General features: G+C 42.6%; 10 protein-coding genes, 1 long non-coding RNA gene and 1 pseudogene across 15 annotated transcripts; 6 read left to right on the top strand and 6 right to left on the bottom strand.

The window, feature by feature from the left end:
• Positions 1 to 385: 385 nt before the first annotated feature.
• Positions 386 to 3,232, bottom strand: LOC120451407 (glutathione S-transferase D7). 3 transcript variants are annotated; one of them, XM_039635077.2, is made up of 4 exons: positions 2,297 to 3,232; positions 1,294 to 1,506; positions 1,099 to 1,240; positions 386 to 760 (listed from the first exon to the last, which is right to left on the bottom strand). In XM_039635077.2, the coding sequence occupies exons 2-4, from the start codon at positions 1,494 to 1,496 to the stop codon at positions 437 to 439; spliced, it is 669 nt and encodes a 222-aa protein (XP_039491011.1). In that variant the 5' UTR covers positions 1,497 to 1,506; positions 2,297 to 3,232; the 3' UTR covers positions 386 to 436. The 3 variants fall into 3 exon arrangements, with proteins under 3 accessions (XP_039491011.1, XP_039491009.1, XP_039491010.1); XM_039635075.2 differs by having other exon boundaries at positions 1,294 to 1,648; positions 2,297 to 3,188; XM_039635076.2 differs by lacking the exon at positions 2,297 to 3,232 and having other exon boundaries at positions 402 to 760; positions 1,099 to 1,237; positions 1,294 to 1,789.
• On the top strand, positions 659 to 1,450 carry LOC120451411. The gene is made up of 4 exons (XR_005616383.1): positions 659 to 798; positions 927 to 1,013; positions 1,092 to 1,247; positions 1,311 to 1,450. It is a non-coding gene; the product is annotated as an uncharacterized LOC120451411 (long non-coding RNA).
• Positions 3,231 to 4,310, top strand: LOC120451406. The gene is made up of 2 exons (XM_039635074.2): positions 3,231 to 3,504; positions 3,601 to 4,310. Exons 1-2 carry the CDS (start codon positions 3,265 to 3,267, stop codon positions 4,219 to 4,221), a joined length of 861 nt encoding a protein of 286 aa, XP_039491008.1. The 5' UTR covers positions 3,231 to 3,264; the 3' UTR covers positions 4,222 to 4,310.
• A 901-nt stretch (positions 4,311 to 5,211) lies between these two features.
• On the bottom strand, positions 5,212 to 5,936 carry LOC120451410 (glutathione S-transferase 1-1). Its single transcript, XM_039635081.2, has one exon. The coding sequence runs from the start codon at positions 5,880 to 5,882 to the stop codon at positions 5,244 to 5,246; it is 639 nt and encodes a 212-aa protein (XP_039491015.1). The 5' UTR covers positions 5,883 to 5,936; the 3' UTR covers positions 5,212 to 5,243.
• Positions 5,937 to 6,676: 740 nt separating this feature from the next.
• Positions 6,677 to 7,523, bottom strand: LOC120451635 (glutathione S-transferase D7). Its single transcript, XM_039635493.1, has one exon. The coding sequence runs from the start codon at positions 7,388 to 7,390 to the stop codon at positions 6,716 to 6,718; it is 675 nt and encodes a 224-aa protein (XP_039491427.1). The 5' UTR covers positions 7,391 to 7,523; the 3' UTR covers positions 6,677 to 6,715.
• A 551-nt stretch (positions 7,524 to 8,074) lies between these two features.
• Positions 8,075 to 10,543, bottom strand: LOC120453694. Its single transcript, XM_039638515.2, has 2 exons — positions 9,669 to 10,543; positions 8,075 to 8,733 (listed from the first exon to the last, which is right to left on the bottom strand). Exons 1-2 carry the CDS (start codon positions 10,297 to 10,299, stop codon positions 8,075 to 8,077), a joined length of 1,290 nt encoding a protein of 429 aa, XP_039494449.1. The 5' UTR covers positions 10,300 to 10,543.
• Positions 10,544 to 11,259: 716 nt separating this feature from the next.
• Positions 11,260 to 13,005, bottom strand: LOC120453066 (glutathione S-transferase D4). The gene is made up of 2 exons (XM_039637591.1): positions 12,354 to 13,005; positions 11,260 to 11,950 (listed from the first exon to the last, which is right to left on the bottom strand). Exons 1-2 carry the CDS (start codon positions 12,957 to 12,959, stop codon positions 11,273 to 11,275), a joined length of 1,284 nt encoding a protein of 427 aa, XP_039493525.1. The 5' UTR covers positions 12,960 to 13,005; the 3' UTR covers positions 11,260 to 11,272.
• A 247-nt stretch (positions 13,006 to 13,252) lies between these two features.
• LOC120451695 lies at positions 13,253 to 18,848 on the bottom strand (annotated as a pseudogene).
• On the top strand, positions 18,063 to 19,589 carry LOC120451694 (glutathione S-transferase 1-1). The gene is made up of 2 exons (XM_039635588.2): positions 18,063 to 18,178; positions 18,821 to 19,589. The coding sequence occupies exon 2, from the start codon at positions 18,825 to 18,827 to the stop codon at positions 19,452 to 19,454; it is 630 nt and encodes a 209-aa protein (XP_039491522.1). The 5' UTR covers positions 18,063 to 18,178; positions 18,821 to 18,824; the 3' UTR covers positions 19,455 to 19,589.
• Positions 19,590 to 19,815: 226 nt separating this feature from the next.
• LOC120451611 (glutathione S-transferase 1-1) lies at positions 19,816 to 20,977 on the top strand. Of its 2 annotated transcripts, none has more exons than XM_039635445.1 (2): positions 19,816 to 19,835; positions 20,278 to 20,977. In XM_039635445.1, the coding sequence occupies exon 2, from the start codon at positions 20,292 to 20,294 to the stop codon at positions 20,946 to 20,948; it is 657 nt and encodes a 218-aa protein (XP_039491379.1). In that variant the 5' UTR covers positions 19,816 to 19,835; positions 20,278 to 20,291; the 3' UTR covers positions 20,949 to 20,977. The 2 variants fall into 2 exon arrangements, with proteins under 2 accessions (XP_039491379.1, XP_039491380.1); XM_039635446.1 differs by having other exon boundaries at positions 19,818 to 19,846.
• A 411-nt stretch (positions 20,978 to 21,388) lies between these two features.
• LOC120453292 (glutathione S-transferase 1-1-like) lies at positions 21,389 to 22,489 on the top strand. 2 transcript variants are annotated; one of them, XM_039637921.1, is made up of 2 exons: positions 21,389 to 21,529; positions 21,685 to 22,488. In XM_039637921.1, the coding sequence occupies exon 2, from the start codon at positions 21,704 to 21,706 to the stop codon at positions 22,334 to 22,336; it is 633 nt and encodes a 210-aa protein (XP_039493855.1). In that variant the 5' UTR covers positions 21,389 to 21,529; positions 21,685 to 21,703; the 3' UTR covers positions 22,337 to 22,488. The 2 variants fall into 2 exon arrangements, with proteins under 2 accessions (XP_039493855.1, XP_039493856.1); XM_039637922.2 differs by having other exon boundaries at positions 21,497 to 21,533; positions 21,685 to 22,489.
• Positions 22,490 to 22,563: 74 nt separating this feature from the next.
• LOC120453291 (probable mitochondrial import inner membrane translocase subunit Tim17 3) lies at positions 22,564 to 23,699 on the top strand. The gene has a single exon (XM_039637920.2). It carries the CDS (start codon positions 22,711 to 22,713, stop codon positions 23,377 to 23,379), a length of 669 nt encoding a protein of 222 aa, XP_039493854.1. The 5' UTR covers positions 22,564 to 22,710; the 3' UTR covers positions 23,380 to 23,699.
• Positions 23,700 to 23,981: the final 282 nt, after the last annotated feature.

Genomic DNA, 23,981 nt, shown 5'->3' with positions numbered 1-23,981 from the left:
GCCCCCTTTGAACCAGTCAATTCATCTAGATTGTCACACTTCGGAGACTGAAACTCAATTAAGTTAACTGCCAATTCACACGAAAATTACATTTGATATCGCGTTGCGGCCCGGCTAAGTGATACCTATTAATTCCGTTCTCCTAACTGGAATGGGAATTTGCTGGGGATAATGATTTTGTTTAATGTTGAGTACGACAATTTGGGGAAAAAGAAGCTCTGAAGGGATATGGGATATTTCTAGAAATTATAAATTCGTTTTAATTTTATTAACAACCAATTTCGGGTAATTAACTAAATAAGATTTATCCATTCCAAAGGAAAACATACGTCCTTGTGTACAGAACAATTAATTCATTTATTTAATACAACACTTACACAACTGATACTATATAGGAATTATTCGTTCGCTACTATAACGCGGATTTAAAGAACTGCTAGCCCGCAGATTGGTTCATCTTGGCCTTGAACATATCGGCCAGCATGTTGGCCTTGTTGGTATTCAGCTCCTCGTAGTCGAACGGCGCCATGTGATCCCTGCAGCGATCGAGCCATTGGCGGATATGTTTATAGGGTCGAAGTTCAAACTCGAAGGCCTCCAGCTGGGAAACGGTCACCAATAGTGTGAGATCCGCGATGGTGAAGTGATCGGCGGCGGAAAACTGTCTGCCCTCCAAGATCGAATTAAGCCAGCCCACAGCCTCCGCCAATTTGGCTCGCTTTCCTTCGTCCAAGGGGGCTCCAATAAACATTGTGGGGAACTGCATAGCATTGGCCATCATTAATAATAAGACAAAAGGTAAGCTCAAATATAACACTATCTAAACTTTGACTAACGCTTTTGAATTTAACTTTGCATACGAGCTATTTTATAGTTTTAAAGGCCAACACTAAGTTCTCTATTTGCTTCGGCTCGCTCAATTTCAGCGTCATCTGTGCGCTTGTGTAGCTTTTTTAACAAGTAATTAAAATAAACATATTTGCAGATCACATGGTCGTCTCATTTACAAACGGGTGAGTCTGCTTTATAGATTATACAATTGAACTACAGAATCCCTAAATACAAAAAATGTTTATTTGTATAATGAACAGCACTTACATAGTATTCCGTGAGTCGCATGTAGAGGGTGCCAAGATCGAAATGGAGGCGTTGGTCCACCAAAGCCCTCACTCTTATGTCCGTGGGATATAGTTCGTCACTCTTGCCGTAAGCAGCCACCAGGTAGGAGAGTATGGCCCTACTGCAAGGTAAGGATATTAGTTTCTGGGTCGAAGAGGATATAACCGAGCTCACCTTTCCCACAAAACCAGACCCTCGTCGTTCATGGTCGGCACACAGTGCTGCGGGTTCATAGCCACAAAGTCCGGCTTCAGCTGTTCCCCCTCCAGAATGTTGACGATCTTCAGTTCGAAGTCGATGTCGAGCATCTTGGCCAGCAGCAGGATGCTGCGGCAGGGCGGACTGGGCGGCAGGTAGTACAGCACGGGCGGCGACATCTTGCCACCTCTGAGGAGCAGGCAATACACGAATTCGGTTACAATACGCTTCGTGTCGGACATTGGCCGGAACTGGAATGCGAGGTTTCGGCCACAAAAAACTTGGTTCTTGGCGGTCAGCGCCAAATAATCAATGCATCGATTTTATTCGTCTACATAGTTATAGTTAATTAATGCCAATTGTTCTTTGCGTGGTCTTTTGAGAACTTGCAAAAAGTGGGCGGTGCTCAGTTGTATACGGCTATAAAGCACTCTAGTTTATTCTCAAGTAAATTTCAAGGAAAGCCATTCAAAATGGTTGTAAAAAAACTATTTGAAAATTAATTTTTAGTGGAGTTAAGTTATGGGATTCAGTTGTTATTATTAAATATTCACCAGCCCTTAAACTAGTTAAATAGTATTTGAGAAACAATAAAAAACTGCAAATGCGTTGGAACTTTCTTTTGAATATTTCTCCTCTGAAGGTTTGGTCGTTTGACACTCCGCCTAAAAGTATGCAGCGATTTTGTTTTTCCACGTAAAATCAATGAAAAATGTAAAAGTAAAATGTGTGCTGCTAAATAGGTACATGTGCCGTGAGATTTTTAAAATTAATTAATAATTTTTTATATAAGGAATATAGGGAATTCCCGATTCGAAACACATCCCATGAGGCGCTGCTATCTAGAAATGGTAATCGCTGTGCTGTGGCCCGCACTTAATTGCACTCACTTATTTATTCATTATGGAATATGCACAGAAGGCGTTGGACCAGCCAGACTGACCGTCCAAACGACCGACCATTGGACACTCCTACTCACACAATTCTGTGCACCAGCTTGTGCTGCACCACGGCCACCGAGTCGATGTCGATGCAGTTCCCCAGTATGCCGTCGAGTGTCGCCGCGTCCGCGTTTGCCGGAGCTGGTTTGCTGCAGGACTAACAAGGACTCTGCAAAGGACTTGGACTGAGACTGATACTGATACTGATGCTGATGCTCCGGTGTCTGGTGCGTGGGATTCTATCTGGTGATTGAATCTGCCTCAGCTGTCCCAACTTGCCGACGACGCTGCTCACCGCCGTATCCGCTGTCTGACTTTTCCAATTTTCAGAGCATGTTGTCTCGCCAGCGTTGTTGGCGCTGTCTTTGGGCGCATTTGTTTTCGTTTAGTTTTCATAACGAACGTTGCCATGGACGACAGTCCGCCCGAGTGTTCACCTGGTCGAAAAGGATATGGTGGCGGGGGTGGGGGTGGGGGCGTTGGCGTTGACGTTCCCGAAAACTCGGCCAAAATGCTCACATTCGTGTCTAAAATTATACGTCTACATTATGTGCCAAGCTATGCTTCGGCTTTTATTGATTGCCAACAGATTTTCCAATTCAGAGCACCTGATTAAGTTCACTGGTGGGGGGCTTTGATTGGCTTCACTTGAAACTCGACGTGTTTGCATCAAACATTTTTCGACAGTCACGACTTCATCGCGTGCTTGACATTTCTTAGGGCCACTCAAGGACATGGCCGGCACAGTGGTAATTAGCCAGGACATAAATGTTTCAGGTGACGGGGTCCCACGGCCCGGGCATCTTCTACCTGAACCCTTACAATCAGGTAAGGTATGGAAAATTGCTTTGTGTGAGGGATTAGAAAAGAAAAGGGATCTGTTGGATTCCTGAGAATTGTAACATTAATTGCAAAATAAGGACTAAAATGGCCGAGCCAAGCGAGGCTATAAAACATTCGATCGTGCCTTGGCCAGGATCAGTTGACTTTCCACACCCAAGCGAAGATGATGTTCCTCAAAGACTGCAGATCCCATGTGCTGTTCGTCCTGCTGCTGATGATCCGCGGATCGCTGTGTGTGCCCGCTCTGGATGCAGCTCCTCCCGCTGCCACGCCCAACACCGTCGAAGAGTCGGAAAATCTGGTCGAGGGAAGTGGCGAACCAGTTGTCGCCCCCACAGACGTGGTGCCTACAACCAACAATGAAACTATTCCTCCGGCTGAAGGAAATTCGGAAGCAGCGGTGGTAAGTTATATATACATTTTTATTGTGCTACATTTTTTTTTTATAGTTTAAGCTTTAGTTTAATAACTATCTATAATTTTCATGCTTTCTTTACAGCCTGACAATGTGGCCAGTGGGAGCAGCATTGATCCCACGGCCATTTACGCTGGGGGAATCCTCACTCCCGAGGCCTTTCAGCAGTACTTGACTCAGTATGGTGCGTATGCTCCCTACTCCTATCCGGCTCCCGTTGCGGGAGCAGCAGCTGGCATTTACCCGTACCCTGGACCCATTGTGGTTCAGACGGGCTACGAGGGATTCCTGATGCCCACAAATACAGCCGGACAATCGGACAGCACCACTGTGCTGTCTCCCGCTGCACAGCCCAGCTCCTCGAATCCGCTGATGACATTTGTCTCCAATCTTCTGCCAACGATCCTGATGTCCACGCTCTTTCGCATCGCCGCCGTGGTTGTGTCCGCCGTGGGCATCATCCTGTTCGGCGGTGCCATCACCAGTGCGCTCTGCAGGATCACCCCGATCTGTGAAATACCCGCCCGTGCTGTGAATATCCTGCGCACGGGTGGTGCCCAGGATGTGGGTCGCATGCTGGCCGAGGAGATGACTCCGGAGCGGGTGCGTCGGGCAACAGAATTCGTGCGCAACGCCATCCGGAAGTACAAGCAACTGCAGAAGCTGGTGGAGGCCTCGGAGGCGGTGACCGAGTTGACTAACTAGGGATGGCGCAGTGGGTGTAGGTTTAGTGCTGGCTCGTAAATTAAGTGGAATGCAAAATATACTTTTAATGATGCTATAAAACACGATTTCACTTTTTTCTGTCAAATTTTTTCTGGAAAATTTGTTACTAAGAAAAAAATGTATATTTTTAAATAGTTCGCAAATAGCATACTATTGTTAAATTTGCCTATAGAGAATTAGCAGTTGTAAGTTTGAAACTTTTGAAGCAACCCTCTGGTTGATTTTATGGCGCACACTGACCAATGTGAAATATGTGTGCACTTGCATATGTAATTTGTACTCGCTCAATGCCACAAGCAGCACGTTTGTTAGCTAACTGAACTCGCGATTGTTCTAATAGTTGGTCGGTCAACGGCCCAAGTGACTTGTGGATCCCCTTGGGGAAAGGGGGGAAAAGGGGTCCAAGTGGATGTATATGTACACCAGTGAAATCATCGCGTGCATTCAACTGCAGTGTTGAAATCGCAATTGGCAATTGTCGCGGGGCACTCGCGGAATTTACAGAGCTGCAGAAACACAATCTCACTTTTATGAGCCACGACAGAGACTGGAATTTTAAATATAAGTAGGGGCTGATTAGTGTGATCCGAACAAAATGCAATTGCTCGGGAATAATAAGTATACTAAATATCGCTTTTACTTGAATTTCCATTATTTTATTTAGGCGATACTAGAAACCCGAAAATTAAAATTAAAATGATCAATTCCATGGATATCAACATTTCAAACGGAAAAGCCAAAGTAATAAATACTTGCTGATAAGAGAGTAAACAAATAATTCCCTTGGTTTGTTTTATAAAAACTCCATATATGGAGCAGCTTTTCAACAAATAAAAGCTTCGATTTCTTCTGATTGTTCAACAAGAGGGTTCCATTTTGATTATTTATTTATTATCACGGTGCTCATAACAATGTATTTTTTTTGTTTTAGTTACTTGTTATTTGTTTTAATATAGGTATTATGTTAGGTATTTACTAATGACCCTACTAATGACATCAAATTACTCATTCCCTTCCTGGACAAATTTTTTGATTAGCTGGACACCGTCCCAGTTCTCCTCCCAACCGGGAGTGACTTCCTTGGCATTCTCGTACCACCTGGCCACGTTTGGGTACTGGGCTATATCGAAGTCCACTACCTCGAAGGTGGAAACGGAGGCCAACAGGGCAATGTCAGCCACGGTGAGGCAGTCGCCAGCCACATATTCCTGGTCCTCCAGGAAGGTGTCCAGGTGCCCAAAGGCGGTGTCCACTTTCTGCATGGCCTCTGGATCGGCAGGCTGTTTTCTCCTTATCTGTGGATAGATGGCCTCAATGAAACTCTGGAACAGGGTTCCCATGTCGAAGTAGAGCCTCTGATTGACCACGGCCTTCTTCTCGGGATCGCTTGGGTACAGGGAGTCATCCGCGCCGTACTTCTCCACCAAGTAGATCAAAATGGCACGCGATTCCCAGATGGAGAAGCCATTGTCCACCAGGGTTGGAATGCAGTGCTGGGGATTAAGCTTCACGAACTCCGGCTTCAGATGCTCCCCGTCCATGACCTTCAATAGCTTCATATTCAGGTCGACTCCAAGGGCCTTGGCTGTCATTATGACGGAGCGGCAAGGAGCCGAGCAAGGATGGTAGTAAAAGTCCATGATGAAAGGTCCTACGATTCTAGTTCACAACTGACCACAGCTATGAAGGTTCAACGGCTTTTATAGCCATCACAAAAGGCGGCAAAAATCAATACTTCCATATATTGTCATTCAGAGTCGGGCGACTTTCCCGAGTAGCAGCTTTATCGGTGATAACGATCCGGGGTAATATGGAGTGTTTAGCTAATGGGAATGAAAGGGAATTAACACATATATACTTTCAGGGGTACATGCGTGCAAGAGTTACGGCTTTCAATTTGAATTTACTTCAAAATGTCAATTATTTTGACTGCAGTAATTAGAAATTTATGATAGGTCATTAGAGCTGTGCGACTGAAAAGAAGGCCGTGAAACAGAAAGGTCAATGCTAAAGGGTCAAGCTGATTAATGCTTTAGATAGAAATATGATAGATGAATTCGGAAAGCTAGGCTGATCGCACAAAATGTAAATAATATGGCAATAAAGATAAGAACGGTTGTCAAGTATTACTCATTAACTAAAATGTTGGCTGGCGGCTTCCCTGTCCTTGAATATAATGTATTAGAAGTGGAATTAATCTTATCAGTGACTGCATTACTTGGATTTGCTGTTATGAAATAAACAAGTGCGCCACTCAATGACTTGAAGATAAGAAGTGTTAATGGAATTTCCAATGCCTTATCATCATATGATAGCAGTTTCAGAAGTTGCAAATTTAACATGTATATCAAGCAATAATTTTTTGTTTTATCCATATTCGAAAACATTCTCGTTTCTTTGCACTCTCCACACCAAATCAGTAAGCCATCAAAAATTGTTATTTACACAAACTTTATTAATAATATACAACATTTTAAGCCTTCTCTTCTTTTTCCCTTTTTGCCTTCATGTCGTCCAGGAACTTCTTGGCCTGCTTCAGAGTCTCAATGTTTTGCTCCCATCCAGGAGTAACTTTCTGGGCATTGTTAAACCACCTCTCCACGTTCGGGAACTTGGTGAAGTCAAACGCAAACATTTGTACGGTGGATATGGTGGCCAGGATGACGATGTCAGCCACGGTCAGTTGGTTGCCGGCCACGAAGTCCTGACCCTCCAGGAAGGTGTTAAGGAATCCGAAGGCAGAGTTTACCTTGTCCAGAGCTTCCTGATCTCCAAGCTTGCCAGTGCGGAAGACAGGGAAGAAGTATTTGGTCATGGCTTCGTACAGGGTGCCCATGTCGAAGTAGAGCCTCTGGTTGATCAGAGCCCGCTTCTGGGGATCCTTAGGGTAGAGTGGGGAGTCGGGCTTGCCATACTTCTCCACCAGATAGACGGCGATGGCACGGGACTCCCAGATGGCGAATCCGTTGTCCACCAGTGTGGGAATGGTGTGCTGCGGGTTGATCTTCACGAACTCCGGCTTCAGTTGGTCACCCTCCATCGTGTTGATCAGCTTGGAGTTCAGCTCCAGACCCAGAGCCTTGGCCACCATCTGGATGGCGCGACTGGCCGGGGTCATGGGGAAATTGTAGAGATCCAGGCTTGACATTGCGACTATAACGTGCGAGCTTCAGAAGTGGAAAAAGTAGACTGATTTCTCGCTATCCGGGTCCTCGTATTTATGGCAAAAAAACCAAAACACTATCAGCATGGGCAAAGATTATATGAACGTGTTTGTCATTGTTAGAACTCACTTTTGAGCACTTCGCTTACTTGGGCTAACAATAATTAGTTGTGACTAAGGGAGCTTGGCACTAGTTTCAAGAAGTTACAGAAATGCTTATCATTATTATATATATAAATCGCAGTTAAGCAGCGGAGATGTCAACATAGATTCAAAGACATTAGTAGATACATAAATTGTATATTTTTCACTTATCAAATGATATGATTTGTATTCATAGGCCCATTTCCTATCAAATTTAATATACCTATTATTCAGTGCCGTTTATTTCCAGAAACATCTATTGTACCCTCGAAATTTCTTATCTACGTGCACTCAACTGATTTGAATAAACTTTGAAATGATAATAATTTATTAGTAGCGATATAATTATGGTCGTTCACTGTGATACCAATATTTTATCATTTAACAAAGAACTGCGAGTTCTTTACGCTATTCTTTATTCAACTTTCTCCCGCGATCGTTTGCAGCAGCTGCGGGGCCCCGCACCACAGACCCAGCACCCCGCACCCTTACCAATAACAAACATACATTATTTCTTAATAATATTTATAACTTTTCTATTAAGTTTTCGGCCAGAAATTTCTTGGCGCTTAGAATTCTCTCCAAGTTCTCCACTCCGGGAGTAACTTTTTGGGCGTTCTTGTACCATCTGTCCACATTGGGGAACTTCTTCAAATCGAAGTCAACCATTTCGGTTGTGGAAACGGTGGCCAGTATAACTATATCTGCCACGGATAGTTCATTGCCGGCCACGTAATCCTGGCCATCGAGGAAGGTGTTGAGAAGATCAAAGGCAGCGTTCAGCTTCTCCAGATTCTCCTGAGTTCCAGGTTTGCCAGTGCGGAGAAGTGGGAAGAAGTACTTGGCAATGCCATCGTACAGTGTGCCCATATCGAAGTACAACCGCTGGTTGATCAGAGCCTGCTTCTGGGGATCCTTTGGATACAGAGAGGCGTCCTTTCCGTACTGCTCCACTAGGTAGACAACAATGGCCCGTGTCTCCCAAATAACGAATCCATTGTCCACCAGTGTGGGAATCGTGTGCTGAGGGTTTATCTTTACAAACCACGGGTTCAGCTGCTCCCCCACAAAGGTGTTCACTTGCACCGAGTTGAACTCGACTCCCACAGCTTTGGCGGTCATCATAACAGCTCGGGTGCTCGGTGAACCAGACATGTTATAGAGATCCATCATCAGAAGAGTTGCGAATACGTTTACCCTGCTGGAATAACGAAAACAAACTAATTTGACGGTAGCCAAAATTCTCTCTTATAAAGCAAACTTGTTTTGAATCTATCTACTTGCCGATTATAATTATCTTTTTCCTTTAATTCTTTTTATATGTGTATAGGCGACAGACGAAATCTATTTCGTTTGCTTGTGTAAAAACAAATTGTATGCAATTTGTATTATTTTTATAAGAAATGTAAATTCAAAATACATAAACAGATTTTCAACGAAAATTTCATAGAATTGCGTTTGTAGGTATGGGCCTTTCATGAAGTATTTAATTACACTAATAATAATCAACTGAGATAATATGAGACGGGGGAATATGAAGTCAAATTGACTTCAATTGAAAATAATCAAAAATTTCTTCATAGGAACTAAGGTTTGCAACTGGTCTCATTACAGTGAAAAAAAAATAGTTCCCAGTCAAAATAGCAGAGGAGCGAACTATCTTATCATTTATTTTAAAACATTTCTTTCTTTAAGAACAAGGTTTCATTCATGTTCTGTTCCCATTTATTAATTTCAATTCATCTGTTTCACGTTATTTCTCACACAGTGCGCATGACTACTTTAACTTTTGTTCCTTAACCGTTTAAGTCTGGACAAACTGTTCCAGTTTAATTTCGATTGATAGAAATGAAATTCGAAAAGTAAACATTTACTTTTAAAAATGCTAGAATATATATTTTTTAATAATGTATAAGTCAGGAGTTCGTTACAGATTTATAAATAAATAAAAGTGTATATATAATTAGGGAATTTCGGAACCAAAGCTTGGACAAAAAAGAAGTTGCTTTTTCAAATGTATTAAAAGTAAAAAAACGTGCAGTATATATTTTAAAATTATATTATTATATAAAAATAAATAAAATTAATAAATAAAATATTTATTGCTTCGCCGCCGCCTGACGGGCATTAAAAACTGCCTTCAGTTCCAACACTCCATTCCAATTCTCGTCCCATCCGGGAGTCACCGTCTTGGCATTGGCATACCACCTGGCCACATTCGAGTACTTGCTAAGGTCGAAATCAAAGGCGTCGAAAGTGGAAACGCTGGAGAGGATGGCAATATCGGCCACTGTAAGGTGATCACCGGCCACGTAGTCCTGGCCCTCCAGGAAGATATTTAGATACTCGAAGGAACTCTCGATCTTCTTAAAGTCCTCATCCGTTCCGGGCTTTCCAGTGCGGAAAAGAGGATAGTAGTATTTGGCAAAGCTCTCGTACAGAGTACCCATGTCAAAGTTTAGGCGTTGGTTGACCAGAGCCTGCTTCTTGGGATCCTTGGGGAAGAGGGAATCGTCCTTGGCGTACTGCTCGATCAGGTAAATGGCGATGGCACGGGACTCCCAGATGGGGAATCCATTGTCCACCAGAGTGGGAATGGTGTGCTGGGGATTGAGCTTCACGAACTCTGGCTTCAGCTGGTCACCATCAAGGGTGTTCACTAGCTTCTTGTTCAACTCCAGACCAAGGGCCTTGGCCACCATGATCACGGTACGGCATCCACTCCCACGGGGCGAGTAATAGAAATCCATTTCGTATATTTGTGTGTTATTCGCTGGAAGGCAAGAACAGAACTGATTGGGATAATAGGTGGCCTTCCTTTTTATATCAAAACAATTGCGAGATAACACATCTAGCTCCCATTTGATTATAATTGTTTGCTCGACGCTTCTTTACAGCTATTAAAGCCCCAACACTCGGGTAATTGGGTGTGGTGGTGAAATTACCTGTCTCTCTTCGCTTATCTTCAGTGTGCCCAATCGTCACAAAACTGAGCTGCTGCTTTACACTTATATATTTCATGAACGTGTTTTATGTATTATTTAACCATATTTCGATTATAAAGTTTATTATATATTTGGGTACTGTCGACTTCCTCGATACTTTTTTTTTCAACTTTAACGCACTTTTCCAGTTGTTTCTTTAAACTGATATAATTGCATTATAGTACCACTTGGCCACTTTGGATATTTGATGAGAGTAGACGCAAGAATTGACTCATGATTCTGATCCCCTAAGAAAGGATTTAAAACTACCTTATTTTCATCCAATTTGTAAATTTCCTAGCAGTTACCTAATGTCCAGCGGAAAACATATTGAAGTAATAATTTGTAAATGGTAGCACGATATTCCCATATATAAAAAATATTTTTAAAAAGGGTGTTGAGGGTTGGGTTTAAAAAACCTCGGTTTCTGGTTGGACTTCTTTTAGGTATCCAAATGCTTCTTTTTAAACTCGATTTCCATCAAATTTACCACAACCGAATAAAATAAATCCGTAACATTGACGTATTGTTCGCTAGGAGGACGAATAATAACTGAAACAGATTGTCAGAAAACTCTGTTGCTAACTTATCATTTGTTTGTGATTATTAGTCTGATTATAGTTTGATTGTGTTTTTGATAATGTACAGTTCGTCAAATATATGCTATTAAACTGTTTATAGTATAAGCATAAACAAATACAAAGGTTTTTTTTTTTAAATAAGTTTATTACAACTGATTTTACTTTGATGAGGATTTTTGTGCCTCGTACATTGTTTTCATTTGTAGCAGACCCGCCCAGTTTTCGTCCCATCCGGGAGTAACCTTCTTGGCATTGGCGTACCACCGGGCCACATTCGAATACTTGTTGATGTCAAACTCCACCACTTCGAAAGTGGAAACGCTGGAGAGGATGGCGATGTCGGCCACAGTGAGCTGGCCACCAGCCACGTAGTCCTGGCCCTCAAGGAATTTGTCCAGGAATTCAAAGGCAGTTTCGATCTTCTTGTAATTCTCAGCAGTTCCAACCTGACCAGTACGGATGAAGGGGTAATAGTACTTCATGAAGGACTCATGCAGGGTTCCCATATCGAAGTACAATCGCTGGTTGATCAGGGCACGTTTCTGGGGATCATTGGGGAAAAGGGAGTCTTCCTTGCCGTATTTCTCCACCAGATAGACGGCGATGGCACGGGACTCCCAGATGGCGAATCCGTTGTCCACCAGCGTGGGAATGGTGTGCTGGGGATTGAGCTTCACGAACTCGGGTTTGAGGTGCTCCCCTTCCGTGAGACGCAGCTGCTTTTTGTTCAGTTCGATTCCAAGAGCCTTTGCTACCATGATAATGGTGCGGGAGCCACTGCTTCGAGGTGAGTAGTAGAAATCCATGTTGCTGGGGCGATAACCGTGTGCTATTCGCTAGAAGAGAAGAGCAGAACTGATTGCGACCAGCAATGGTTCTCTCTTATATAGTAAAATTTTGAAATTTGATATCTCGCTGATTTGATCGATTATGGGTAAAACAACTTTTTCATCGTATTTTATTAATCATACCCAGAAATGTTCGAATTAAAATAAAAAAACATAAAACAAGCGTTCTATAAATAAGTTTAATAAAAAAAAGTTAAATAACCTCTTATTTTTGCTCTGATACTGCAATCATTGCCATTCGGTTGAGTGCTGTGGGTCTTAGCAACAAATAACTCTTCAATAACTGATTTAACTTTATTCATTATCTACGGATATAATATATATTCATAATAAAATCATAATAAATTAATTATTTGGCAGCATTCTTTCTCTCCTCAATCTTCTGCTTTACTTCCAGTGCTCCCGCCCAGTTTTCCTCCCATCCAGGGGTAATCTTCTTGACATGGTCGTACCATCTGGCCACATTCGGATATTTGCCGATGTCGAATCCCACAACATCAAAATTGGACACATTGGCGAGAATGGCAATGTCGGCCACGGTGTACTGGTCTCCAGCCACGTAGTCCTGGCCATCCAGGAATGTGTTCAGAAAAGCAAAGGTCTCCTGCACCTTCTTGTAGTCCTCCTCACTGCCTAACTGACCGTTGGCAAATGCTTTGTAATAGTAGTTGGCCAGGGTGGGATACATTAAGCCCATGTCGAAGTAAAGGCGTTGATTGATCACCGCCTGCTTCTGAATATCCTTGGGGTACAGGGAGTCGTCTTTTCCGTACTTTTCTACCAGGTAAACCAGGATGGCACGAGACTCCCAAATGGTAAAGCCATTGTCAACCAGCGTGGGAATCGAGTGCTGGGGGTTGATCTTGATGAAATCCGGATTTAGTTGCTCCCCCTCCAGGGTATTGATTATCTTCTTGTTAAATTCCAGACCCAGGGCCTTGCCCACCATCAGAACGGAGCGGCAAGCGCCGACCAAGGGCAGATAGTATAGGTCCATGTCGGAATTTGACTTGCCCGTTCGAGAGAAAGAACCTTACTGCCTGGGACCCCCACGAATTTCTGCCAATTAAGCTATGCTCCTCATACATATGTTTGTGTTTTCCGAAGAAAAGAGAAAAGAGCTCCCCACTGGTATATATATTGTTTTTCTATGTGTATGTGCAAAATGTTCATATTACTCGTGTTTGTGCTCTCTGTAATATCAGACTATAGAATTCAGGGAACCATTTCCACACAGATGTATATTCTCTTATATAATTCTCTTCTAGTTATTGTTTCGCTTAAGCGTCTTCAAAATTTGTGTTTCCTCCATACATATTATATTTCTATTAATATTTGACAACACTTAACTTCTTTTATTTAATTCAACAGTTTCATAAATAAGCAATAAATAGGCGTGATACCGATCACTTTGCAGCCGATTTACGGCCATCAAATAACGCCTTCATCGCCATGAGCCCCTCCCAATTCTCGTCCCATCCGGGAGTCACCTTCTTGGCATTGTCGTACCACCTGGTGACATTCGAGTACTTGCTGAAGTCGAAGCCACTGACTTCGAACGTGGAGACAGTGGCCAGGATGGCAATGTCCGCCACGGTAAGTTGGTCGCCAGCAACATAGTCCTGGCCCTCCAGGAAGGTGTCGAGGAATCCAAAGGCGGTCTCGATTTTCTTCAAGTCCTCATCAGTTCCGGGCTTTCCAGTGCGGAAGAGGGGATAGTAGTACTTGGCAAAGCTCTCGTACAGAGTTCCCATGTCGAAGTACAGACGCTGGTTGACCACAGCCTGCTTCTTGGGATCCTTGGGGAAAAGGGAGTCGTCCTTGCCGTATTTTTCCACCAGATAAACGGCGATGGCACGGGACTCCCAGATGGAGAATCCATTGTCCACCAGAGTGGGAATGGTGTGCTGGGGATTGAGCTTCACGAACTCGGGCTTCAACTGTTCACCCTCCATGAGGTTCAGTAGCTTCTTGTTCAGCTCCAGACCAAGGGCCTTGGCCACCATGACCACCGTGCGGCATCCTCCGCTGCCTGGCATGTAGTAAAAGTCCATGTTTGGAGTATTCTAAATTGTTGTTAACCCGCAGAGTGGAGAACTACGACTGACAATTCTCGGTAAACCCATTTCTTTTATAGGAAAATGCTCGACAAATTATCTCTACCCAATTGTTTATGCTTGCGTGGAAATAAATGCCAGTCATGGTTAGAATAAACTTTTTCAAACTTGTTTTTTTGGTTTAAAGGTATTTACTTATAATGACTAATATGGGGTGACAAGGAAGTGCTAATGAAACTTTTCAGGTGCATAATGTATAATCATCTCCTCGAACTTCTTTTAGTTCGTATGATTAGATGGTTATCGTAAGGGAAATGGAGGGATTTAGAAAATTAAAGTTCTATGAGTCATAAAACGTGCGAGTAGGCAGCAAAACAAAGCACCATTTAAAGATTATGAAATAAATAAGAAATTAAATTTGTTATAAAGAAACACATAAGCAATGCCCTTTTTAAAGCTAACTATGTATATCAGATACCCGTTACTCAGGGAGTGGAAGTGCGAACGAGAAATTTTAACAACTTCTGAATATCGGTACAATTTTGAATAAAAATAATAAAATTCAAGAAAATTAAAAATTTTGATATAAATTGTAACGTAAGAAGTCTTTTTATTAGTTTTTTTTACTATAGTCCAGCTTTTTAACTTCCATTTATTTAGAAAACAACAGAAAGACAATAAAAAGTTATGTAGTGTAAAAAGTCTTTTATTAGTTTTTTACTATAATTTTTTTATTTACATTTAAAAGGTCTGAGTATCATTTACTTTGCAGCGGCGAGACGGGACTCAAAGAACGCCTTCAGCGACTGTAGACCCTCCAAGTTCTCGTCCCATCCGGGAGTCAGCTTCTGGGCATTGGCGTACCACCTGACCACATTGGAGTACTTGCTGAAGCTGAACCCGACGACCTCGAAAGTTGAGACATTCGCCAAGATGGCAATGTCGGCCACGGTGAGCTGGTCTCCGGCCACGTAATCCTGGCCCTCCAGGAACGTGTCCAGGAATCCGAAGGCGGTTTCAATTCTCTTCAGGTCTTCCTCGGATCCCAGCTTTCCAGTTAGGAAGAGCGGGTAGTAGTACTTGGAGAAGGCATCGGTCAGGGTTCCCAAGTCGAAGAACAGACGCTGGTTGACCAGAGCCTGCTTCTTGGGATCCTTGGGGAAAAGGGAGTCGTCCTTGCCGTATTTCTCCACCAGGTAAATGGCGATGGCACGGGACTCCCAGATGGAGAATCCATTGTCCACCAGAGTGGGAATGGTGTGCTGGGGATTGAGCTTCACGAACTCCGGTTTCTACTGTTCACCCTCTAAGGTGTTCAGTAGCTTCTTGTTCAGCTCCAGACCAAGGGCCTTGGCCACCATGATGACCGTGCGGCATCCACCGCTACCTGGCATATAGTAAAAATCCATGTTGGAGCAGCTTTGGGTGTTGTTGGCCTTTTGGAGTGGAGAACGAGAACTGAAATCAGTCAGAAATGGCAGGTACTTATATAGTAAATGAGTAACTCATTGTTTGTTTGGTTGTTTTTTTGTATATTATGTGTGCACATTATCTGCCCTGTTTCGGTTCTGACTTTTGGTACAATTTTGGTGTTAGCTTTAAAATGTCTCAGCTTAAAACAAGACAGATATATTTTTTTGTTTCTTCTCGTAGAGGCAATAAAAAATTTTCTTTAAATCAAATTTGTATAATTATTTTATCATTTGGAAAACAAAACTCGGAACAGCTTTAAATGCATACTTTTTACGTTAATGATAAGGATAGGCTTGTTATCATGAAAAAAGAGTTATGATTATATGTGAGGAGTTGCCCGAACTTATTACGTTCGGGCTGTTCAGGAAAAAGATAAGCTTTCATATTATATTATATTAAAATATACATTGAAATTAAAGGTTCTTTATATGGTTGGGTTTTGAAGAGGTTGTTTTTTGTTGTCAGCCAAATAATCAAAAAAGGAGGCCTTGAATAACCCGGCCTTTAAATTTATAACACATAAGTTGACTCATCAGTTTCTTTGCGTTATCTATTCGATTAATTGAAATGATAATGAATAATGAAAGCGAGGACAAGGAGACACGTACGTGCAAATGATTAGGAATTTGTTTAAGTGCTTTAAATAAAGCCAGGCCTAAACTGAAACTGAGACTGAGGCCTAAAAATAAAAATACATTTTGTATAACAATCTATAACCGAATGTATTCAGTTTCAGCATATAATAAATATTCTAAAGCGGAGATCAGTGAAGAAAGATCAACGCAGCTGTACACAAAACGCGAGTCGCCGGCAAACGGAATCCAGAAAGTATATACATATGTATCGACTATATGTGTTTATATGGGAGACCGGCAGAAGAACAAGATGATCGCGAAGAGGTGGAGGTAAGAGATCGTTGGGGCTCTTCGCGCCATCCTTTCTCTTTTGTGGTTCGGATCTCTTTAACTTTGCTCTTCGAATAGTTTGAATTTCACACCTTATTTTCTGTTTGTTGCCCTGTGACGCACACTTGGCCAATGCCGTCCAACTGGTTCTCTTGATCTGCAGTGGCAAACACAGTGACCTTTCTCTACTTTTTACGCTACATTTTGGGCCGGCTTTTTTGTGAATTAACCCAACCAGTTATTGGCGAACTTACTCGTATTATGTTTACGATTTCGTGTTTCCCATGATTCAGATGGATTTCGGCATTATGTTCAAATGAGTAACTCTTGGAGACTTGAAACATGGGGTTTTGGGACTTGAGGCTTGGGGCTTTCTGATTTCACAAGCGTTTCGTGGATTGTTCTCGACGTTAAGAGCGCAATTTGTTTGACGTGTCGCCCACGAAAATACTCTTTCCATTTTTTCCTACTTGTTATTGAATTTTTTCGCGCGGTCATGCTGATAGTTGGTATTGTGACTTGTGAAACTGATAAAATGGAATTGTTTTGTTTTTTGGGACAAAATATACACCCCCAGCGAATTGTGGCAGGAATATTCGAGTGCTCGGCTTCGATGGCATTAAATACTTCAAAGAAATGAAAGTGTAGTATTCCTACTCATGTAATATGGTCACCACAGCCATTATTGCTTACTACCCAAGGCCGTCTAAACACAAAACATGAAATTCGATCGATATATGGACTCAGTCCATCAAAATAATTACATTGAAAATGTCTACCACTAATTACACATTTGCATGTTCCTTTGACCCATAATTTACTCAGTGCCTACTACTATCTACCAGAACCTGGTTTTACCCATTAACATTATTAATATGAGTCAAAAAATATTGAATAATTCGGGGAATTGCGAGAGCCTATCACGATTTGTTTGTGTGTTTCAGTTGAAAATGCTCGACAACTGTTGCTATATGTTTGCCTGATATCAATGTTTGCCGGCCGGCTTGAATTGTTATCTGCTTTTGCTTGCTTATTTACTTATTATTTATTTACTTACTTTTTGCATTTTATAGGAAGAATTTATTTTCAGGCGCACAGATGTTCATTAGAAATGCAAAAATGTGTTTCAAGCAAATTGAGTGCACCAAATGGGTGTGCCAACTTAGCAAGTCGAAGTGTTAATACCCTAGGACGTTAGGTTGAGTAATGCCCATTGTGCAAGATTGTATCTAGGTTGTTAACTGTTTGATAAAAACGTAATTAAATACTTTTTTCAAAAATTCTTTAAAAAATTCAGCAAAATTGTGTTCTTAAGCGGGAAAAGACTTCGTTCCAATGGAGGATCATTAGAAAGTTTCAGCTTTCTTCAGGGGTGCTGGATGGAGAACGGGTGGTATGCAACATCCTCGAAAGCACTCACACACTGGCACACGGCTCCACACACCCATGGCCACACAGCAGTGTATTAATCACTCTGCTAACGTCACATTTTTGGCCGCCATTAGTGGGTATGTGTAGAGGCAAGTCAATAAAAAATAAAAGACAAAAACGCCGGCACGAAATCAACTAGCTGCTACCTCTCTCTCTATCTCTCTCCCTTCCCTGCCACGCCCCTGCGCTCTGCCGCCCCTCGGCGCGCTTCAAGCAACAACTCATGTTTGCCGGCTCTGTGGCGACCGCAGCCGACCCCTATAAAAGTGGGCTCGCTCTTCGAATTCCGTTCAGTGCTACTTCTCATTTGGTACAGTGTACATCGCGAGATTCTCCACAGAAATAAAACTGTAAGTCTATAGCAAAATTTATATATGTATTGTGTATTGTGATTGTGTGCCTGTGTTTGGGCTAAAATAAAGGGAATATTGTCGGCAAGGAGCAGCATGAAAAATCACCAAAGAGTCGAACGCATTATAGCCCAGATATGACATCATGGCCAAGTGAACTTCTGTAATGAGGGCCCAATTAAGTCCGCTTTTGTCTGAACTCGTAATTATAGAGCGCGTCTAATTGCGGCATATCTTTCTAGCATCTAGACTTTTGCACGCCATATGGATAATGTGAATAATAGTGTAGAAACAATTTGGGTCTTAAAGCGAGAGAGAATGTTGATTTAAATATGAATGCGACGCGATGCTTGTGGATATGCTTGAAATATGCTTGGTGTTCATGCCTAAATGTGAAAAGAAGTCGGAGATTTGTTCACTCCAATCAAATATGGCGGACTCGCCGTTCCAAGTTTCTTTTCAACTTGATTCTTCCATTTAAAACAAAATTCAGAAAAACAAATGAATGCTTAAAGCTTTTAAATAACCTTAGGGCTTGAATCAGGGAGATAACAATGTATCTTCATAAATATTTGTTAATAAGTTGGATACAAATTGTGAGCATTTAACTAACCTCCAGTTTGGCAACTTCTCCTCCTCCAGTAAAATGGCTGACTTCTACTACCTGCCCGGCTCCTCCCCCTGCCGCTCCGTGATCATGACCGCCAAGGCCGTGGGCGTAGAGCTGAACAAGAAGCTGCTCAACCTGCAGGGCGGTGAGCACCTGAAGCCGGAGTTCTTGAAGATCAACCCCCAGCACACCATTCCCACGCTGGTGGACAACGGATTCGCGCTGTGGGAGTCCCGTGCCATCCAGGTGTACCTGGTGGAGAAGTACGGCAAGACCGACTCCCTGTACCCCAAGTGCCCCAAGAAGCGCGCCGTGATCAACCAGCGCCTGTACTTCGACATGGGAACACTGTATCAGAGCTTCGCCAACTACTACTACCCACAGGTGTTCGCCAAGGCGCCCGCCGATCCCGAGGCCTTCAAGAAGATCGAGGCCGCCTTCGAGTTCCTGAACACCTTCCTGGAGGGACAGGACTACGCCGCCGGTGACTCCCTCACCGTGGCTGATATTGCCCTGGTGGCCTCCGTCTCCACTTTCGAGGTGGCCGGATTCGAGATCAGCAAGTACGCCAATGTGAACAAGTGGTACGAGAACGCCAAGAAGGTGACTCCCGGATGGGAGGAGAACTGGGCCGGATGCCTGGAGTTTAAGAAGTACTTCGAATAAGCCTGATATTCACGTTTTTTTACCCGTACATATGATGTAGTATTTATATTCACGTTCACAAACAACAATTCCAAATTCGCCTGTCTCCAAAGACAATAAATAAGTGTTCGTTCTTTTGAATGCACAAAATACAAATGTGTTTTTTAAATGGGTGTTTATTTATTCTGCTGTGTATATATGGTTGGTGGATATCGTGGATGGAGACAATTGAATAAGTGGGCTCATGATGCCAGTCGTTCTCTCTTTCGATGCAAGGGGTGATTTCAAAAGAGTTCGCTAAAATGAATCTCTCTGAAATGAGAGACAAACAAAAAAAATATAAAGCTCGAATATTTTCGCTATGTTTGTCAGTTTGATTTGGTGAAGGGACGAAGCCGTAAAGTAAGAAAAAGGTGGAAGGAAAAATACCAGTATTCATTAGTGAGCCGCCAGATTAGGAACTATGGTTTTTCTTGAGAATCGTAGATCTAATTTCCCATTCTCAAAAAAGCTATTCAAAGATAGAAAACAGAGTGGAAAACTACCCGAGTTAAATTACTTATTTAAAAAGACGCAAATATCGAGAAATAAAATTTTTTTTAGTACTATTTCAGGGTTTTGCAGGCATTAATAATAAACTTTATTATTGAAAACAAAATGCGATCTGCAATATACTCTTTAGAAAGGCGATATTTCGCGATATCTTCGATAATTTGATACAATAATACAAACACTCTCAAAGAACAGGGTACACTTTCATCTTTCAGTTGAATCTATCATTCCTTGACGGGGACAACAGTATAAAAGATCCAATTTTCCGTAAACTAATCCAGTACGATTTCAGCTCAGCAAATAAACATGTTGGACTTCTACTACATGCTCTACTCGGCACCTTGCCGCTCGATCCTGATGACGGCCCGTGCCCTGGGACTCGAGCTAAACAAGAAGCAGGTCGATCTGGATGCCGGCGACCATCTGAAGCCGGAGTTCGTGAAGATCAATCCTCAGCATACGATTCCCACGCTGGTGGACGATGGGTTCGCCCTCTGGGAGTCGAGGGCTATACTGATTTATCTGGGCGAGAAGTACGACAAGGGTGGCTCCCTGTATCCCAAGGATCCCCAGGAGAGGGCTGTCGTCAACCAGCGCTTGTTCTTCGACCTGAGCACTCTGTATCAGAGCTACGTCTACTACTACTATCCGCAGTTGTTCGAGGATGTGAAGAAGCCGGCTGATCCCGAGAACATCAAGAGGATCGATGCTGCCTTTGATATGTTCAATACTCTGCTGAAGGGCCAGGAGTATGCCGCCCTCAACAAGTTAACTCTGGCCGACTTCGCCCTCCTGGCCACCGTTTCCACGTTTGAAATATCGGAATATGATTTTGGAAAATATCCGGAAGTGGTTAGGTGGTACGAGAATGCCAAGAAAGTGATACCCGGCTGGGAGGAGAACTGGGAGGGCTGCGAGTACTACAAGAAATTGTATCTGGGTTCGATTTTAAACAAACAATGACTGGGCTGTAATAAATAATCTAATCTGTATCGGTCTGTTTGAATAAAGAGTGAGTGACTTTAAGAGTATAATGAATAAAGAGCTGTTGTCTTTTGGATTGCGCTAAGGCCGGGGATCCTCTGCTCTTGTAAAATTCGCTGGGCTACGACACCTCAAACATTCTGATACCGATAAGATAATGCTACGTGTCGGTGTGCTGAAATACCAGCTGCCGTGATTTTGCTGATAGCCAAAGCAATTAAAGTCAAATGTAATTTTAGCCAAACACCTGTACTTATTTATGATTTACGTAAAGTTTAGTTTATCGGGAAAGTGTACGAAATGAAAATCTTTTTCCTGTTGGCCTTATACTTCTGGAGCTCTCTTCCAGAAGTTTCTCTTAGGTGCCGTATTTCGTGTTGTGGTCAATTATCACCTGTACTTAATTGATCAATCAGCCCACAAAACACTTTGAGAGTATAAGTGGTTATCTTCTGTTTTTTTTGGTTGGGCGTATAAAACACGGCTAAACCGCAGAGCATTTTTCAGTAGCTTGTTGCGCTTCGACTCCAACAGAGCAGTCGAGTATATTTGATTACCACGTAGGTATACTTTTGTTATTTTTGGTGAATTTATTATAGAGGTTGCGTAACCAGATTCACTGAGTGCCATCAATGAGACAGTGATTAGCTGTTCGTTTTCATATTTATCAACTGTGACACCATTTGATCTTGATGAATTGCCTTTTTCTTTGCAGAGATCCCACCAAGCGTAAAATGGATTTATACTACAGACCCGGATCTGCTCCCTGCCGCTCTGTTCTGATGACAGCCAAGGCACTGGGTGTGGAGTTCGATAAGAAGACCATTATCAACACCCGAGGTGGCGAGCAATTCAAGCCGGAATATCTGAAGATCAATCCGCAGCACACGATCCCCACGCTGCATGATAATGGATTTGCTTTGTGGGAGTCGCGGGCCATTATGGTTTATCTGGTGGAGAAGTACGGCAAGGACGACAAGCTCTTCCCCAAGGATGTGCAAAGGCAGGCTTTGATCAATCAGCGCTTGTACTTCGATATGGGCACGCTGTACAAGAGCTTCTCCGAGTACTACTATCCGCAGATTTTCTTAAAGAAGCCTGCCAACGAGGAGAACTATAAGAAGATCGAGGTGGCCTTCGAGTTCCTGAATACTTTCCTGGAGGGGCAGACCTACAGCGCCGGAGAGGATTACAGCTTGGCCGATATTGCCTTCCTGGCCACCGTTTCCACTTTTGAGGTGGCTGGCTTTGACTTCAAGCGGTATGCCAATGTGGCACGTTGGTACGAGCAGACTAAGAAACTCACAGTTGGTTGGGAAGAAAACTGGGCTGGTTGCCAGGAGTTCCGCAAGTACTTTGATAACTGAATATTCAAGTCTTGTTACATTGCGTTGCCTGCTTCTTAGCCTGAAATGCTGATAACGCATTTATTAAAGTGGGTTTATTTAGAGATAAACACATATTTTTGAATGATTTTTAAGAAAATTTGTACATTACTAAAACTGAGTTGGATTATAACATAATAAACATTTATAGCTTTATCCGTGGTTTTAAATGCTAAATTAAGATCAGAAAATTTTAAAAATCTAGATAGGACGCAAACGTCACCGGCACAAACACTTCGTATTATGTAGACTCAAAAGTCTATTTCCCAAACACAAGTTTTTGATTTGAAGCCACTTGAAGAATATTAGTATACTCTACGGTTTGGATATAGGTATTGGTACTATCGAACGTGGTCATGGAGTACAATCGCCAGCCGTGTCCCATTAGGATTGTGGAGGATTGCGGATGTGCCTTCATGATGGGCACCATAGGAGGATCGCTGTTCGAGTTTCTCAAGGGTTTCCGTAACGCTCCGTCCGGATTGCAGCGCAGCCTTTACGGTGGCATTGATTCGGTGAAGATGAGAACGCCCTCCATTGCCGGCAGCTTTGCTGTGTGGGGAGCCACTTTCAGCACAGTGGATTGCGTCCTGGTCCACTATCGCCAAAGGGAGGATGCCTGGAACTCGATTCTCAGTGGAGCGGCCACTGGTGGGATATTGGCCGCTCGTAATGGCATTCGGGCCATGGCCAACAGTGCTCTTGTGGGCTGCCTGGTTCTGGCCATGATTGAAGGAGCAGGTGCAGCAGTGGCCACCATCAATGCAGCTGATAAAGGCCTAGGGATAGCCATCAAACCGCAGCGGGCCCAGTGGGAGGTCCTAATGGAGACTATCGATCCGAAGAGAGCCGCTTCCTCTCAAGACTTCGCACTGGCAGAGTTTGAACGGGTGCTGGACAAATGTCGAGCGAACAGGGAACCGATTTTACTTCAGGACATTCCGGTTAAGAGTCACGAGCGGGACACCAAACAGAAGCCATTTTATTCCCTCTTGGATCTGGTGAAACTATCCCAGATGTTCTAATGTTGCCCAGAAAGGAGTTTATTTATCATTCAATCATTCGTTCTTATCGGTCACTCATCCAAATTATGCGCATGTGCAAATTTCCACTGTTCACTTATTGATCGTAGTCTATAAAACGTAAAAGATGCTAAAGTTTAGTGTCGACTATCAAAATCATAGCATACTTCTTGGCGTCCGCATTTGGAGTTCGTAACGCTATTCCTAGTTGCATACAAATAGGATTTTTTTTAAATTTCTGAACCGTATTGTTTTTAATGTATGAGTCAGGGAAGTTATAATATGTTGAAAATAAAATAAATAAAAATTTTTAGTTTTAACAACACCCGTATTTAATTTTACATTGGTAAATGTAATTGTGAAATGCTCAAAAAGTTTTCTCAAAAGCGTAGCGACACTTATTAAATCTATATACATATGTATACTTGCAAGTATCGATACATCAAGTAAAAATACATTTTTGCTAGCAATAGACAAATTAAGTTTCAGGAACAGCTAACATTAAAATGAATAATAAGCAATTTAAGCACCCAACAGAAAGTAAATAAAATACAGAAATTAATAAAGCCATTGTCCACTTATCAAAATCGTTTCGAATCTTTTAT

Source organism: Drosophila santomea, chromosome 3R (assembly GCF_016746245.2).
Source record: "Drosophila santomea strain STO CAGO 1482 chromosome 3R, Prin_Dsan_1.1, whole genome shotgun sequence".
NCBI classification, from domain to species: domain Eukaryota; kingdom Metazoa; phylum Arthropoda; class Insecta; order Diptera; family Drosophilidae; genus Drosophila; species Drosophila santomea.
The sequence above is the reverse complement of the archived record's forward strand: the minus strand, read 5'-3'. Positions and strand labels throughout refer to the sequence as shown.